Consider the following 14,563-nt stretch of genomic DNA (forward strand, 5'->3'; position numbering starts at 1 on the left):
CACTGATTTCATTGAATTAGTGTCTGACCACAAGGAATCAATTTACCGCCACATCTGAACAAATGCATTCTGACAGCTTCTTCTTGTCCACTGGAGGATGTACAGTATTGAGACATGCACTCAGTGGAAAAGACTGACCTACATCCAACAAAGAATCTATTCAGATTTTACAATTTGATTCACTGTAATAACGACATAAAACTAAATCAGATAAAAAGTTATTGGGATGAAGCAAAATGGAGACTTTATGGATAACGTTGGAAACATCCAGATTAACCTAATGAAATGTGACCTCTGATTTAATTTGCAATCCATTCCATTGTAGTTTTTTTCAGCCTCTGAACGTTTCAAGTTCATAGCAGAACCATAATATTCTCCAACAGTGAACTCTTGGGTTTGTATAAGGAGCCAACTTTGTAACAAAACAGACATCAGAAACAGGCCATAATCCCGTTTTCTTTAACATGCAGAACAGAGCATATGAATTTCCATCAGTAATCAAGTGATCCTCAGAATATGGTCTCACGAACGGCCTAACCCGCAAGAAGCTGACGCCAGTCGAAAAGAATCCTGCATCATTAACTGGAATGAAAGGAGCAGAAAAATGCAGCTACACATCAGTTAGTTTTACAGACGAACCAGCCTTAAAGTGCTACAGACACACCAGGCAGCCAAAACAGATGAAGTTTTGTTCTCACTGTAAGAAATAACAGCCAGATGCAAATGAAACCCTCACTTCTCTTACATTTCAGGTGTTCGTGCCATATGTTAAGATTAACTCTCCAGATTTCCATACTTGATAGTAAAAAATCCCAACGTTTGTCATCACTGCAGCAAAATCTGCAATTATTTTTCCTGACCTGATGACAAGGAAGTTGTTGTTAATAAAATCTAACTTTTAATTATATCTTTCTTTTTTTGACAGCATTAGTTCATTCATGCAAACTTTAATTAGATTCACATGGCATACCAGCTCTTAACCAGCTGTAAAGTTCTGGGGGCTAAAAGTGAAATGCATGCCCTAATAAAAGCTCTAACTATAATCTCTAACTGTGATTCTTCATGCTCATAGCATAAAACGGAAGACATGAATTTAATGCAGGATGATATTGCAATTTGAATTACTGCCTTGTGTTGATTTCATTAATGTCTGATATTTTCAATAAAACAAAGTCAGTTCAACTTCAGTTGATTTGATCTTTAATGCTGCAGGATGTGCAGTACGCAGACATCGACTACATGGACCGTCAGCTGGACTTTGTTCTGGACCCAGAGTTTGATGGACTGCCTGCCTTGGTTGATAGCATGAGGAAAGAGGGCATGAGGTTCATCTTCATTCTGGTAATGCACTTACATTGTAAACTGCATATAGGTACAGTCGCATGATTTGGCACTCAAATATCTGCAACCACAGGCCAGGTGCTTAATATTATATAGAGATACTAAAGATGTCTTAAGCTTCCATCTGCAAAGGCTGTATCTTAAATTACTGAATCGCTAGCTACTCTCTAATACTATACATATATTACACAAGAGCCGTGTGTTTATAATTCCAGGATCCAGCCATCTCAGGCAATGAGACAGATTACCCTGCCTTTAAGAGAGGTGAAGCAGCGGATGTCTTCATCAAATGGCCCAAAAACATCAGTGATGAAATTGTGTGGGGGAAGGTACGCGGAAATGGAAGGCAAAAGAAAAAAAATAAAAGAAGTGGAAAAATACACAAGCATTTAGTGATGAAGAGAGATTAAAACCTACAGACAAAATGGTGGCTTTTGCAAAGCATGCGGCAACATGATTGGTTCAATATTTTCTTGCAGGTGTGGCCAGATTACCCCGGTGTCATAGTGAATGAATCTCTGGATTGGGATTCCCAAGTAGAGGTATAATATTTTCCATATTCATGACACTGGCCCCTTATGTCACATGCCAATTAAATACAGTGACAGTTTACAGCTTGTTGGCTCACTTTCAGCATTTCTTGATCGTTTGACTAATTTCCAGGAATACAGGGCATACACCGCATTCCCCGACTTTTTCCGAAATGCAACAGCAACGTGGTGGAGTAACGAAATCCAGGATTTCTATGACAATATCACAGAGTTTGACGGCCTCTGGATTGTGAGTGAGCAGTATTTTTTTGTCAATAAATTAACCCTTTTTGCGTTCCACTATCATTCCACCTGATTTTATTTGTACTTTCATATCCCCCACTATTCCTCTGAAGGACATGAATGAGCCTGCCAGTTTTGTCCACGGCACAGTTGGAGAGATGTGTCTTGGTAACCCACTTCTAGAGAACCCTCCATATATGCCACGTAAGACACACACAGTTCTGCTCTCCTCATGTTCTAATTAGGTTATTAAACTATGATATCAACGTTGGCAGGATGTCTTTAAAGGATTCTGTGTGTGTGTGTGTGTGTGTGTGTGTGTGTGTGTGTGTGTGTGTGTGTGTGTGTGTGTGTCCTCCCAAAAGCCCTGGAGTCTAAACATCGTGGCTTAAACCATAAGACTCTGTGTATGAACAGTGAGCAGATACTCAGTGATGGAAAGAGAGTCAGACATTATGACGTCCACAACCTCTACGGCTGGTCCCACGCCAAGCCCACCTATGAGTAAGTGAACTGTGTTGTACCTGTGTGTATGCACTTATATTTGTGTGTTTACGTGTGTGCTTTTGTGCATGCACGCCTTCTTTCATGCCAACTTCTATATTTTGGGGGGGTCTAATACAGTAGGTGGTTTTATTTTATACTACTACTGTAAAGTGCACGTATTCTTTATATTTAAACACATCCATATTCAAAAGTATCCATCCATATGAACCCACAAGTTTCAATGTATACTACAGTAATGCAAATAATAATGAAGATATTTCAAACAGATGTGCAGGATCCCAAGGAAATTTGATTGCATTGCAGACTAAACCGGACTGCATCTGGAAATGGATAAATTAGCAGTCAAATTAGATGTGGGTGAAAAGAAAAAGAGAATGACCTGTCATTGCGAACCCGTTTACGGGGAAAATGCAGCCGCAGGGGAGACATAACTGATATCTTCCATCTACCCACAGAAATAGTCCCATCAAATCTTTATGATAATAATCATAAACTGAAAATAAAACTGCACTGGTACTTGGGATGAAATTTTCTCCTCACCACAGGGAGGCCAGATTGGTAAGTTAGCCACAGAAGAGCCCGGGGGACGCTCAGCACCATTGGGGCTTGGGCCCAGGTGCTGTATATCAGAAGATTATGAAATTTAAGCACCATGCAGAGCTTAACATTCACAGTGAATTTTCTGATTCGCTTCCAAAATTAATGTTTTTTTTATTTAAGTGGGGGGAGGCACTTTTACATTCTACTTGTTGCCAGTTTATGTCATTTCCATAGTTTGTGTTATTTCCGTGTCTAAAACAAATCCCTGCCATTCCCTCTCTGTGCAGCGCCCTGCTGAATGTGACAGGAAAAAGAGGCATAGTGGTGACCAGGTCCACTTACCCCTCCAGTGGAAAATGGGCTGGACATTGGCTGGGAGACAACTTTGCAAGTTGGGACCAGCTAGACAAATCCATTATAGGTATATAGACTGTAAATATACTCTTTGGGATAAACTTTGCTCCCATAATTGGTGATGGCAATCTGCATTGTTTAATTCACAATACTTTTAATATTCGCAGTAATCTGAAAATATTGGGGTTTTACTCATTTACAAGAGGGGACTCATGTGATCTATCCCACACCCTTGCAAATTGTGCAGCATAGAGACGAAAAGGAATCTTTTATTTGGCATAACTCCCCATTTTCCTTCCTTGCTCTGCAGGAATGATGGAGTTCAGCCTGTTTGGGATCCCTTATGTAAGTATCAACGTCTGATCTTGGTTTTGACAAGACATAATCTTATTGATGTGACCTTGTCCTCTCTAAATAGATTACAGCAGCCCGAGTGAGGTTATTTTGTTTGCTAGACTTTTTGATCAAAGGACATCTTGAGATACAATGTGAAGCGTGTCATAACAAGCCCCAACCCAGCCGTCCGTCATGAGCTGTAAAATTTTGTCATTAATTGAGTAGTCATAAATAGATTTTTGAATTGCTGTCCTGGCTTTCTCTGTCATTGCCTGTTTGCCCCCGTGTCTCTTTGTCTCTATTCCTCTCCCTCGCATACTGTCCTTCTGTCGTCTCTCATCTCCTCAGCGCATCTAATAATAATTAGAATCCGACACCTTATTGATCCCTATATGGTAAATTATTTGCATGTCCTCAGCCCAGCCACAGGGTCAGATACACAACGTCCCTCACTTTTGCCGTGTCTTGCTCAAGGACACTTCAGAAACATGATGCCTGTAATCAGAATATAGTGAATTCAGCTCCAGTGCTTTTTGTAGTCACACTTGCGCCCTGGTGCCCATTTTTATGTCCATCTCTATCTCCTAACACACACACACACACTGACACTTTTTGTCTGTCCCACTTTTTCAGACCGGGGCAGACATATGTGGGTTCTTCAATGATGCAGAGTATGAGATGTGTCTTCGTTGGATGCAGCTGGGTGCCTTCTATCCATACTCACGCAACCACAACGGCAAGGGTAGCCTGGTGAGTGATTTCAAAACAGGAGAAAAACTCTCACATGCTGCAGAGATGTACTGGGCTGTAACCCACACTTAAATTCAGTTTCCTCCCCCAAAATACAGTGCTTGTTTGTTTCATGCTGAATGTCAAATTGGAGCCATAACACTGTTACTTTTGTGTATTCATGCTAACTTTACTCAACTCAAAATTACCATTGAAATTATGTTTTGTTTTTTTTTGCAACCAAAAAAAAGTTTGTTAGAGTTAAGTGTGATGTTGGTAATTGAGATCCACAGACACAGCATGCCAAAACGGCTGCATTCAGATTGTTTCTCCCACCACACACAGTGTAACATCAGACGGCCAGTCTTTCCCCTATAATTTCTAGGACATATTAAAATTCACCAGAGTGTTAATTATCTTTTCATCACTTAGGATTCCTGAGATGACATTTCGCGATGACTTGCTTAAAGCGACAGGGTTAGAATCCAGGGTTATATCTGTATGAATGATTGAATATATTCAAATTTCATTCCATATATTCAAGTTTATATTCAAGTTTCAGTCCATATATTCTTTCATTTCACTCTATATGCTGACTGTCATTCCATGTATTCAAGTTTTAGATTCATATATTAGAATCATGGGGACCAAAAAGTGTTAAAACAAATCAATACACACGGCGCAATTGTTGTATTCTAAATGTGTACGCTCTGCCCTTCGCAACCACGCAAAATGAGCCGAATGCTTTCAAAAGGCACGACAACTGAATTCGCCATCTTTAATATCAAACTGATGCTCACTGTGGCTGAGAAGATGACTGTTTTAGCAAGCATGTGCCTGTGCTCTAACAATAGGAGTTCAGGTTGTATAAATATAGTTAGACAAAAAAAAAAAAACATACTCTTGTTGCTTGCAAAAAAATACAAACTAAGATGCTTTCTTTACCTGCCTCTCTCTTAATCTGCGTCTGACATACACAAACACACAAAGATAGACCTGTTTGGTTGGTGTAGTGTCGGTGGCATTCATTCTAGCGGTGACCTTTAAGAGTGTTGGAACACATCTGAGAAATCCAATAACGCCCGTCCGGAGATCGATCCCACCGGCCGAACTTTCTCTGCACTGGAGTCTGCAATACTAGACAGGACACAGTTGTGTGTGTGTGTGTGTGTGTGAGTGTGAGTGTGAGGTGTGTGTGTGTGTGTCAGTGTCTGTGCTTTTTAATGGCATGGAGTGGGGATATAATTGAATTCTCAAGGTGATCTGGGCACCACTGCACACCACCTAACCTCCACTCCACACACACATACACCCCATGATTCCAATCATTTAATAATGGCTTGCAAATGGGTGTTTAAACATGGAGAAAATTGGCAGAAAAAACACACACACACACACACACGGCAGGAGAGGGCGGCACAAAATGACAGGCTGAGAGAAAGAGACAACGTCAGAAAGGAAAAAAGTAAGAGAATGGAATAGGACAACAGTATATGCCAAGTTGGGGGTGGGGGGGGGAGTACAGAGGGACTGAGAAGTGAAATACTGACAAGCAAATACAGATAAAGAAGCATGGAGAGGAAGAGAAGTTTATAGGCTATGAGACAGAAAGGGGAAAAAATGATGAGGAATAAAATTGGCGTAGAATAAAACAAGAAGGCAATTTAGCAAGTTAAATGGTGGTGACACAGGGTAGTGATGAGGATGTGAGAGCTGAGACGAGGCTGAATAAACAATTTACCGATTTTGAAACACCTGCGATCGAGTCAGAAAGGGGATGTGAGGGAGGAAGGTGCACGGTGAGAGTAGAAAGAAACAAAATCAGGTCTGAGAGATGAGGGAAAAAAAAGAAAGGCAATCAAGGTCAACTATTTATGTAGTCTACTGTAAAACACTGTATTATTTTTCCAGTCAGCCATATAAAATCCCCAATCATCAGACAGTTAGTGACTGTAACCTCCAGTCTGCTTAACAAGGCGTTTGACAACAAAGTATTAACACCACAAACCAGACCGGAGGGTACGCAAGGTCAGAGACAGTGGAGAGAGAAAGAGAGAAGAGAGTTTTTGCAGAGTCATTCCCAGAGCTCCGTCACGCCTAGTGTCTCTTTGCCCTCGGACAACTTTCAGTGGTGACCTTGAGATAATTTCCCTGCACCAGCAATATACTGCAGTGTCCACAGTTATATCAGAACAATGCAAAATTAATTAAACGTGATTAATTCTCCACCAATAGTTATTCTGGCAGCGTAGTCTTATTCTAGTCATGTATATTGTTATGCACCCAAAGGGACATATTGTTCATCTAAATATATTTTCTTTTTATGATGTGAGCCCTGCAATGCAAAACAGAAACTCAAAGGTTTATGAGATGGGGTGAGGGAGTGCATTCCAGACAGATAAATGAAGAGAAAGACCACATAGAGGAGAGAAAAGATGAGAAGGGCTGACACAGCCAGATAACCTCATTTTTTTTCTTCAGGCCGGGCACACGCACACACACACACACACACACGCACACACACATGCATGTCTGTCTGTCTACAATCAGTTTGTGTCACAAGGCCTTTTTGCGAAAATAAATGTGGCCATAAATTAGGTGAATTCATACGATGGATTCTCTGTCTGCTTCTCAGTCTTCAGCAGTCCATGCTCTCATCTCTTCATCAGTCACTCCTCTGGTTTTCCACAGATGAAAAGTCTACTTCACGGGCCCAACGGGCAGTGGTATAGCCGTCAAGTCATACCAGATTTGTATGACTGAATGTGAAAAAGCGTAAATCAAGTTTTTGGAGACGATCCCGTTGGTGATCTTACCTCCCTCGTAATGACGGCATCGACACTGAAGTCATTCAGGTGTGCAGGTTGGATTAGCATTAAAAAAAGTACACATAACAAAAGTAGTGAATATTGCTAAGTAACTATAATAATTATTTAATAAGAAATTATTTTCATAGTCAACACATCTTTTTTATAGCTTAATTGGTTAGCACGTATTACATCAAAAAAATGGCTGTCACGTCTCAGAGTACACGATGAGGTCTTTAAAGTGATGAACAGTCTGAAACCCAAAGATATTTATCTTGATTTAATAATATCACGACAAAAATCCAAGCGTAATGTGCCGCAGAAAACCAAACCAAATAAACAGCCAGAAAAAAAAGTCGTATTCCACTTTTCTTCCTGCTTCAAAAACAAACACTCTCTCAGCTGGCCTCTCTCTCAGGTCGGAAATCAAGCCGTTCCACTTGGCGCTCCCCCGAGAGTTGTGTTGACTTCAGCTGTGTTGCGCCATTTGTCTGCTGCATTTGTTTTCCGGGTTTGTTTGCAGTTAATGTATTTGTTTTCAGCCTTCTGCAGCTCATTTCCGTTATTGCATTATTTGTTTTGGATTTCCGTATGTGACTTCAGATCGGCATTGTTTGTTAGGCTGCAGCACGTTCCTCCCAGTGGAAATGTTCTTGCCGGTTGGAGCATATTTTCCCTTATCAGCCACTACATGTAAGAATGAAAAAAGCTGCAAATCGCATCATATTTGCAAAGTTAAAACCAGATAATTTATGAAGAGGGCAGAGTGACAGTACAGGGCATAAAATAATCACATATGAGAGCGGGATACTGGTCACCACTCAGCTTTGTGAATGAATGAATGAATGAATGAACAACTTCCAAAAGGAAATCCAAAACATAAGGCAATAGGTTATCGATCCTGCAACTGCCCCCAGCTTTTCACAAAACTTGTACTGCCTTGATTGAATGCTAGGTGAGGAACAGTGTTTGTCCTTTGTTGCACTGTGTCAGCCGTCTAATCACACTTGTTTGCTTCAGACATTTCATTAGTGCATTAGCTCCTAACAAAGGTTCTGTGACTTTGGGGACGGCCCTTTTGAGTTCAGCGATGTTGACTGAGCACAGTTTTACACTGTAGATCGGAGCCGGTGGGGTGCAAGAGCGGCAATAATTACAACCTTTGATTTATTTATTTTTTCATTTTTTTTTATATTATAATATTTTTTAATAATCAAAATCTGACTTAAGCTTGAAGCAACAAAACCAGCTGAAGCCGGACTCATTGCTTGGTTAACTCCACTTTGTAACTTTACCTTTTCTGTATCTGCGTTTTATCAACTGTATTTATCTTCTGCCTTATTCTGAAAGCACAGCAGGCTCATACTTACTCATTCAGATTCATACGATCACTCTCTCTCTCTCTCTCTCTTTCTTATGCACACACTCATTCACTCCCAACTTACCTTGGTAATTACTTCCTAGTGAAGACAGCTGATTGTAAGGCATGAGAGCGCAAAAAGGAGGGTTACTGAAAAGGGAGAAGGTAGAAGAACTCCTGTGTTTCCAGATAATTACAATCTTGTAAATTTCCTCAGAAAATTAAATGATACTGTGGTAAACTCCTTAGGTCATAAGATAATGGAAATGTTCTGTATTCAATCATTCGCTGTTAGACCTGTACTTAGTAACCACTGGGCTACAGTTAATAACTATTATCAAACCTGACCCAGTTAAATTGCTGCTGGGAAGAAAATGTGTGTCATTTTATTGGTCTCTGTGACTGCTTTAATGATTGTATCTTGTAATTTTGTTTTCTGAAGTTGAGAGACAGGACGCACATACACACAGCTTCCCTCTTAACCCAAATGCGTGCATACACACACAGTCAAATACAAATGCAGTACACACCAAGACACATGCGCACACACTGGATCATAGGGAGAAGCATATGGTGACGACACTCTTCAGATAAAAATCTTCCTCAACCTCAGTGTGTGTGTGCGTGTGTGTGTGTGTGTGTGTGTGTGTGTGTGTGTGTGTGTGTGTGTTCTTGACCAGGCTGATTATTGTCCTCTGTACAGTTTCAGAAAATTAGCTAATACATTTAGATTGGCCTATATCTACAAAATGACAGTACACCGTGTCCTCTTTTTGTGTCCTTGTCTCTTAAGGGGATGTAACACTTGTAACTAATTAAAATTAGGTAAATGTCGGTACAGCGTGGGGCAGAGCAGTTTGGGCGTCATTTATCAGCATCAATGCGTGCAGGTCATTTGAGTATTTTCCGGCATGCCACAACCGAGTGATGCTGTCATGCCTGGTAACATTCTCAAAGTTTTTTTTCAATTTCAGTATGCTTTGAAATCCAAATAGGAAAGAGTCAACGCTGCAGACGCAATGACAAGATAAGAAAAAGTAGCTGTTTGGGAACCTACATTTATTTCACAGACAAATCTAAAAGTAATACATTCATACTCCGCCTGCTCATACAGGCCTGCCTGTCTGTGTGTATCTGCACTTGTAACTGAGAGAAATGAACCATAGAGCTTTTGAAGTGCATATCTATTGAAACAGTGAATCTGTTTACTCAGACACTGAGCACTTGCTTCTATCTACATGTAAACAATCGCATTCAGTGGATGTTGTACAGGTTTTTCGACTTTTTGCATTTTGCACAACACAGGTTGTCCACCCATACGGGGGATCACCGGATGAACCGAAGATAACCCCTGAACGGCGGCTGTCTAATCGCCGCAAAAGTCAAAACCCAAGAGCAAAGGATGGATTAAACTGCTCTGACAAACAGCTGGCACGTCCTGCAGATAACTACATTAGTTAATAGATACAATTCATGATTTAAAAAGAAGAAAAATTGTGCAGCAATTCCCCTCAGTGTGGAAGCTGTTCCTGCAGACTTAAGGATAAATATAGTGGCCCTGTCATGCTCTTTGTTGGATTTGGGGAAATTTACACTCTGGCAACCCCAGCCATTGTTACATTTGCACACATACAAAGCATTGCGTTCGCCAAACACATCAGTCAGCTCTTATCCTAAAAGCTTAAAAACCTTCTGTCCTGTAACATTAACAGTGAAGCATGTTGTAAATAACAGTTTTTATATTACTTTCTTCTCATCATACTCACGAATTGAGGACTAAGAACAATGCTGTTTCTTTAGCCTAAGTCTCCTACATGGATCATCACTGGTCATGATGCTGAATTTATACCAGAGACACTCTGCTTTACCCTCAGTCTTTAAACATAATAAGTGTGATACTGTACGTAGTTATCAAGTGAATATCAAAGACCCTGGAGAGATCTGCAAATCTTATAATGTCTGCAGTAGACAGAATTTTTAACCAACTAACTGGAGCTAATGTTAGCTCAACAACAACAACAACAATAAAACCTGCCGGTGCCAGTCCCATTGCAGCCACAATAATCGGTGGTTGTTATCGCTGTGCTGTGGAAGATCAGAAAGCCTGGCATAGCAACAGTAACTAAGGGCCCAGAGCTTACCAAAAGGTCAATTATGAGCAACAAAGTTCAGAAGGCCAACAAGCCAAAATCCTCTTTCAGCACACGTGTCACATTAAATGTTACATGTTTTTATCACCACTCATTTTGGTTAACCCAACTGTGTTTTTACTACTTTTATTTTTTTTTTCTGCCAGAGACAAGATCCCGTTGCTTGGGATTCCAACTTCAGCAAGGTGTCCCGGGACGTCCTGAACATCCGTTACACGCTGCTGCCCTACCTGTACACACTGATGTTTGAGGCTCATGACAAAGGAAGCACAGTAGTCAGACCACTCCTGCATGAGTACGCACACACACACACACACACACACACACACACACACACACACACACACACACACACACACACACACACACACACACACACACACACACACACACACACACACACACACACACACACACACGGGTCTTATCTGTTCTTCTAACATCAAGGCTTAAGCATTGCACATAATCACTTAATCAAATCATGTAGTTATTACCAGGATGGATTTTTTGTCTCCTGATTTGCTTTCAAGATAACCTGATTTTATACTACATTGCTTCTCATTGGTATGCAGAACATCTCATGTGGTGGTTGCTGGACTAAAAACCAATTTAGGTAGAGCTTTCATTTAAGTGCTTCAACACGTTTTCAGCACCACTCTGTTTTAATGCCCAACTAATTTTCAACTAGTTGTCGTAATGTTACCATCAAAGCCTCCTCTGTTAGCTACAGATATTAAGTCAAATGGGAGAAAAGAGGATCCCTTTATATACATGCCCCAATGAGGTTAAACAAGCTGGTCTGAGACATTTGCTCATTTGAATAACTTGACAGACTATCATGCCATAGCGACTATTAAAGGGCCCTTGAGCAAGGCACTTTTTTTGTTTCAATTCCAGTGAAATTATTTTGAGACCCACAGCAGATGACTGTGGTTATACCTGGCAGTTCTCAGATGTAAATGTGTGAAAAAGTATGAAAAAAACATATTTACTAATTTTAAGAGGCTCTTCTAAAGTCACAGATGGTATCTAAGGAGCTGGCAGGGTTATTTGGCTCACTTCTTCAAACCATTGAATTCAGAATGAGTACTTGAACAGTCGTCTCAGCTGAGGACACAGGAGGGAGCATCTGTAGCTTTTTCTTTTTTCAATCAGGCTAAATGGCACTTTTGCTGGTGTTTCACAGGTTTGTGAATGATAAGACAACGTGGGACATCTACAAGCAATTCCTCTGGGGACCTGCCCTACTTATCACCCCTGCCCTCGATCAGGTAGACACACACATACGTACAGGCTTTAGCTTTGTTTTTTTTTGTTTCTTTCTTTAGCTATATCATTATGCATTAATAAATATTCCATAGATCCAATTTTTCAGTCATTTCAGAGATCGTTAGCTGTATTTTTCTATGGTTTGGTTCGGACTGGGGTTGGGATTCTTTTGATTCACCGACTTTGTGATTGACAGGGAGCCAGATCTGTGGACGGCTATGTTCCTAATGCACGCTGGTATGACTTCCACACGGTGAGTTCATGTCCGTAACAACCAGAAAACATTTAAAAAATGTTTGCTGACTCCTTATCTTGTCTAATGCATTGCAGAAATACTGTATATGAAAAATGCACCTACACATTTAGGCTGGAGCAACAATACAGTAGATGGTACTGAAGAATGATTACAGTATTTATTATTGAAAGAGTTACTACATCTGACTGGCTGATTTGTATATTCGTAAAGTGGATGCACTCTGTTAACATGTATCTGTGTTTTATATCTAAAATTGTATTTTTACTAAAACCACAACTGCAACACAAACCCAAATAACATTATTAACAAGAGACATCTTTGACAACATCATTAAGGAGATACAGCTCAACAACTGCAGAAGGCGCCTTGCTGACAAAAACAAACATCCAATCGCTCGGTCTCTTTCTAGCTAAGGGACTCCCCATCTGTTAGACAGCATCATAAAGACAAACAAAACACGAGGAACAACAGTATAAATGGGGGCATGGGATGGTGGAGAGGAGTGGTTACCTCCATTAAACTTGTCCCCTCAGCTGTAGAGCCAAGGACAGTGGAAAATACCAGAGGAAAGAGTGTTGCAAGAAGAATTCCTTTTGGCGTGCAATAAATTACCGAAATGTTTCAGATGTAGCCTTTATAGATGTCACATATCTTACTGCGTGCTTTGTGATTTACCGGCACACAAATGCCAGTTTCTGCACAAAGGAATTGTCGAATAAAATGAATCATAATTTAATTACCAACAGTATTTCTAGTCGTTTAATAGTTTGTCTTTATTGCTGCCTTCATCAGGCCAAAGATGTTGGAGTGCGTGGCCAAATGGTTAGAATGCCCACACCGCTGGACCATATTAACCTTCATATCAGAGGAGGATATATCTTACCCTGGCAGAAACCAGAGCGCAACACACTCTACAGGTAAGTGCACACACATGATGGCAGACACAACACGACTACAGGTCAGGGTCCCGTGTTTTTAGTGTGAAGTGTGTGTTTTCTGTCAGGGTAGCATGTCAGGGTGCTTACATGTACGTATTCTGCTGTATTTTAGAGTTTCAGAGACTTTTTCCCTGCAGGATGGTAGGTTGCTAGGAGTGACCGAATCGAAATCATCCATTATCAGTAGTGTGTGCTAAAAGAAGAGGGAGTGAGAATGTGAGAGAGAAAGTTAGAAAGTTAGCAGCAGTGAGATCAGGTGGATGCCCCCACCAGGAATGGGAATGTATTTGTCCTCAGCATTAGGTATAAATAGATGTTGTCCTTTAGCAATCTGGTATAACCCTTTCTACCTTTTTTGTTTCAGTCGGAGGAATCCTTTAGGACTGATCGTTGCCTTGAGCGACAGTGGGACTGCTCAAGGATCACTCTTCTGGGACGATGGAGAAGGGATAGGTGAGTGAAAAGTCACCCCCCACACACACACACACCTTGTATTTGAACTCTTCTATTTGCATTGCAAAACAAAATGTATCCTCGGATTACCTCTCAAGATAAAGCACCAAGAATGGGGAATTTTTGTGCTGTCAGGAGCATATTTGGATAAAAATGCTGCAAGCTCATGTAAAGAAGAATTGAACCAATTAAAATGACCTAGTTGATCCTGGACAGCAGCTGGCAGTATTTAAAAAACACACACAAACACACACACACACACACACACACTGCAAAAGTTCATTCATAAATACAAAGTTCACCTCATAACAGAGTTGGTGTTAAAATTGCATCTGTCAGGATTTGTATTTATTCATCTGTAGGAGCAGTTTCAAAAATGAAGACAGATAGTCAGAGACAACTACTACATATAGTCTCTCTCTCCACTTTCTCACACACACACACACACACACACACACACACACACTGATATACGAACAGCGTCAGTTTCAGAAGTGCTTCTGTGAGAAGGTGCACTCCTCTGTGAAAGGCGTGTTTGTGTTGGGACAAAGAAGAAGAGGGAGAGATAGAGAGAGAGAACGAGGGGTGACAGAGAAGGGGAGTGACAGAAACTATTACAGTAATTCCCCGTGTCGCTGCCTGGAGATATGCTCTCCATCACTCCTCTTTTATCTTCCCTCTCCTGCGTCTCCCCGTCTGTCTGCAGCATAGCCTCCCTATGTCTTTCTTGTTTGCTTTGCCTCTTGCTAT

At 40.7% G+C, this 14,563-nt stretch overlaps 1 protein-coding gene across 1 annotated transcript in view; it reads left to right on the plus strand.

Annotated features, from left to right (window-relative positions):
* Positions 1-14,563, plus strand: part of si (sucrase-isomaltase) — a 63,535-nt gene that overhangs the window by 42,428 nt on the left and 6,544 nt on the right. The window contains exons 32-45 of the mRNA XM_070828724.1: positions 1,213-1,341; positions 1,557-1,670; positions 1,821-1,883; positions 2,005-2,121; positions 2,228-2,318; positions 2,480-2,618; positions 3,449-3,582; positions 3,826-3,860; positions 4,485-4,601; positions 11,044-11,192; positions 12,084-12,168; positions 12,363-12,419; positions 13,215-13,339; positions 13,725-13,813. Coding sequence (XP_070684825.1) covers positions 1,213-1,341; positions 1,557-1,670; positions 1,821-1,883; positions 2,005-2,121; positions 2,228-2,318; positions 2,480-2,618; positions 3,449-3,582; positions 3,826-3,860; positions 4,485-4,601; positions 11,044-11,192; positions 12,084-12,168; positions 12,363-12,419; positions 13,215-13,339; positions 13,725-13,813 — 1,444 coding nt within the window. The remainder of the gene's footprint in view (positions 1-1,212; positions 1,342-1,556; positions 1,671-1,820; positions 1,884-2,004; positions 2,122-2,227; positions 2,319-2,479; positions 2,619-3,448; positions 3,583-3,825; positions 3,861-4,484; positions 4,602-11,043; positions 11,193-12,083; positions 12,169-12,362; positions 12,420-13,214; positions 13,340-13,724; positions 13,814-14,563) is intronic.

This window comes from Pempheris klunzingeri, chromosome 4, assembly GCF_042242105.1.
Source record: "Pempheris klunzingeri isolate RE-2024b chromosome 4, fPemKlu1.hap1, whole genome shotgun sequence".
Classification (NCBI taxonomy): domain Eukaryota; kingdom Metazoa; phylum Chordata; class Actinopteri; order Acropomatiformes; family Pempheridae; genus Pempheris; species Pempheris klunzingeri.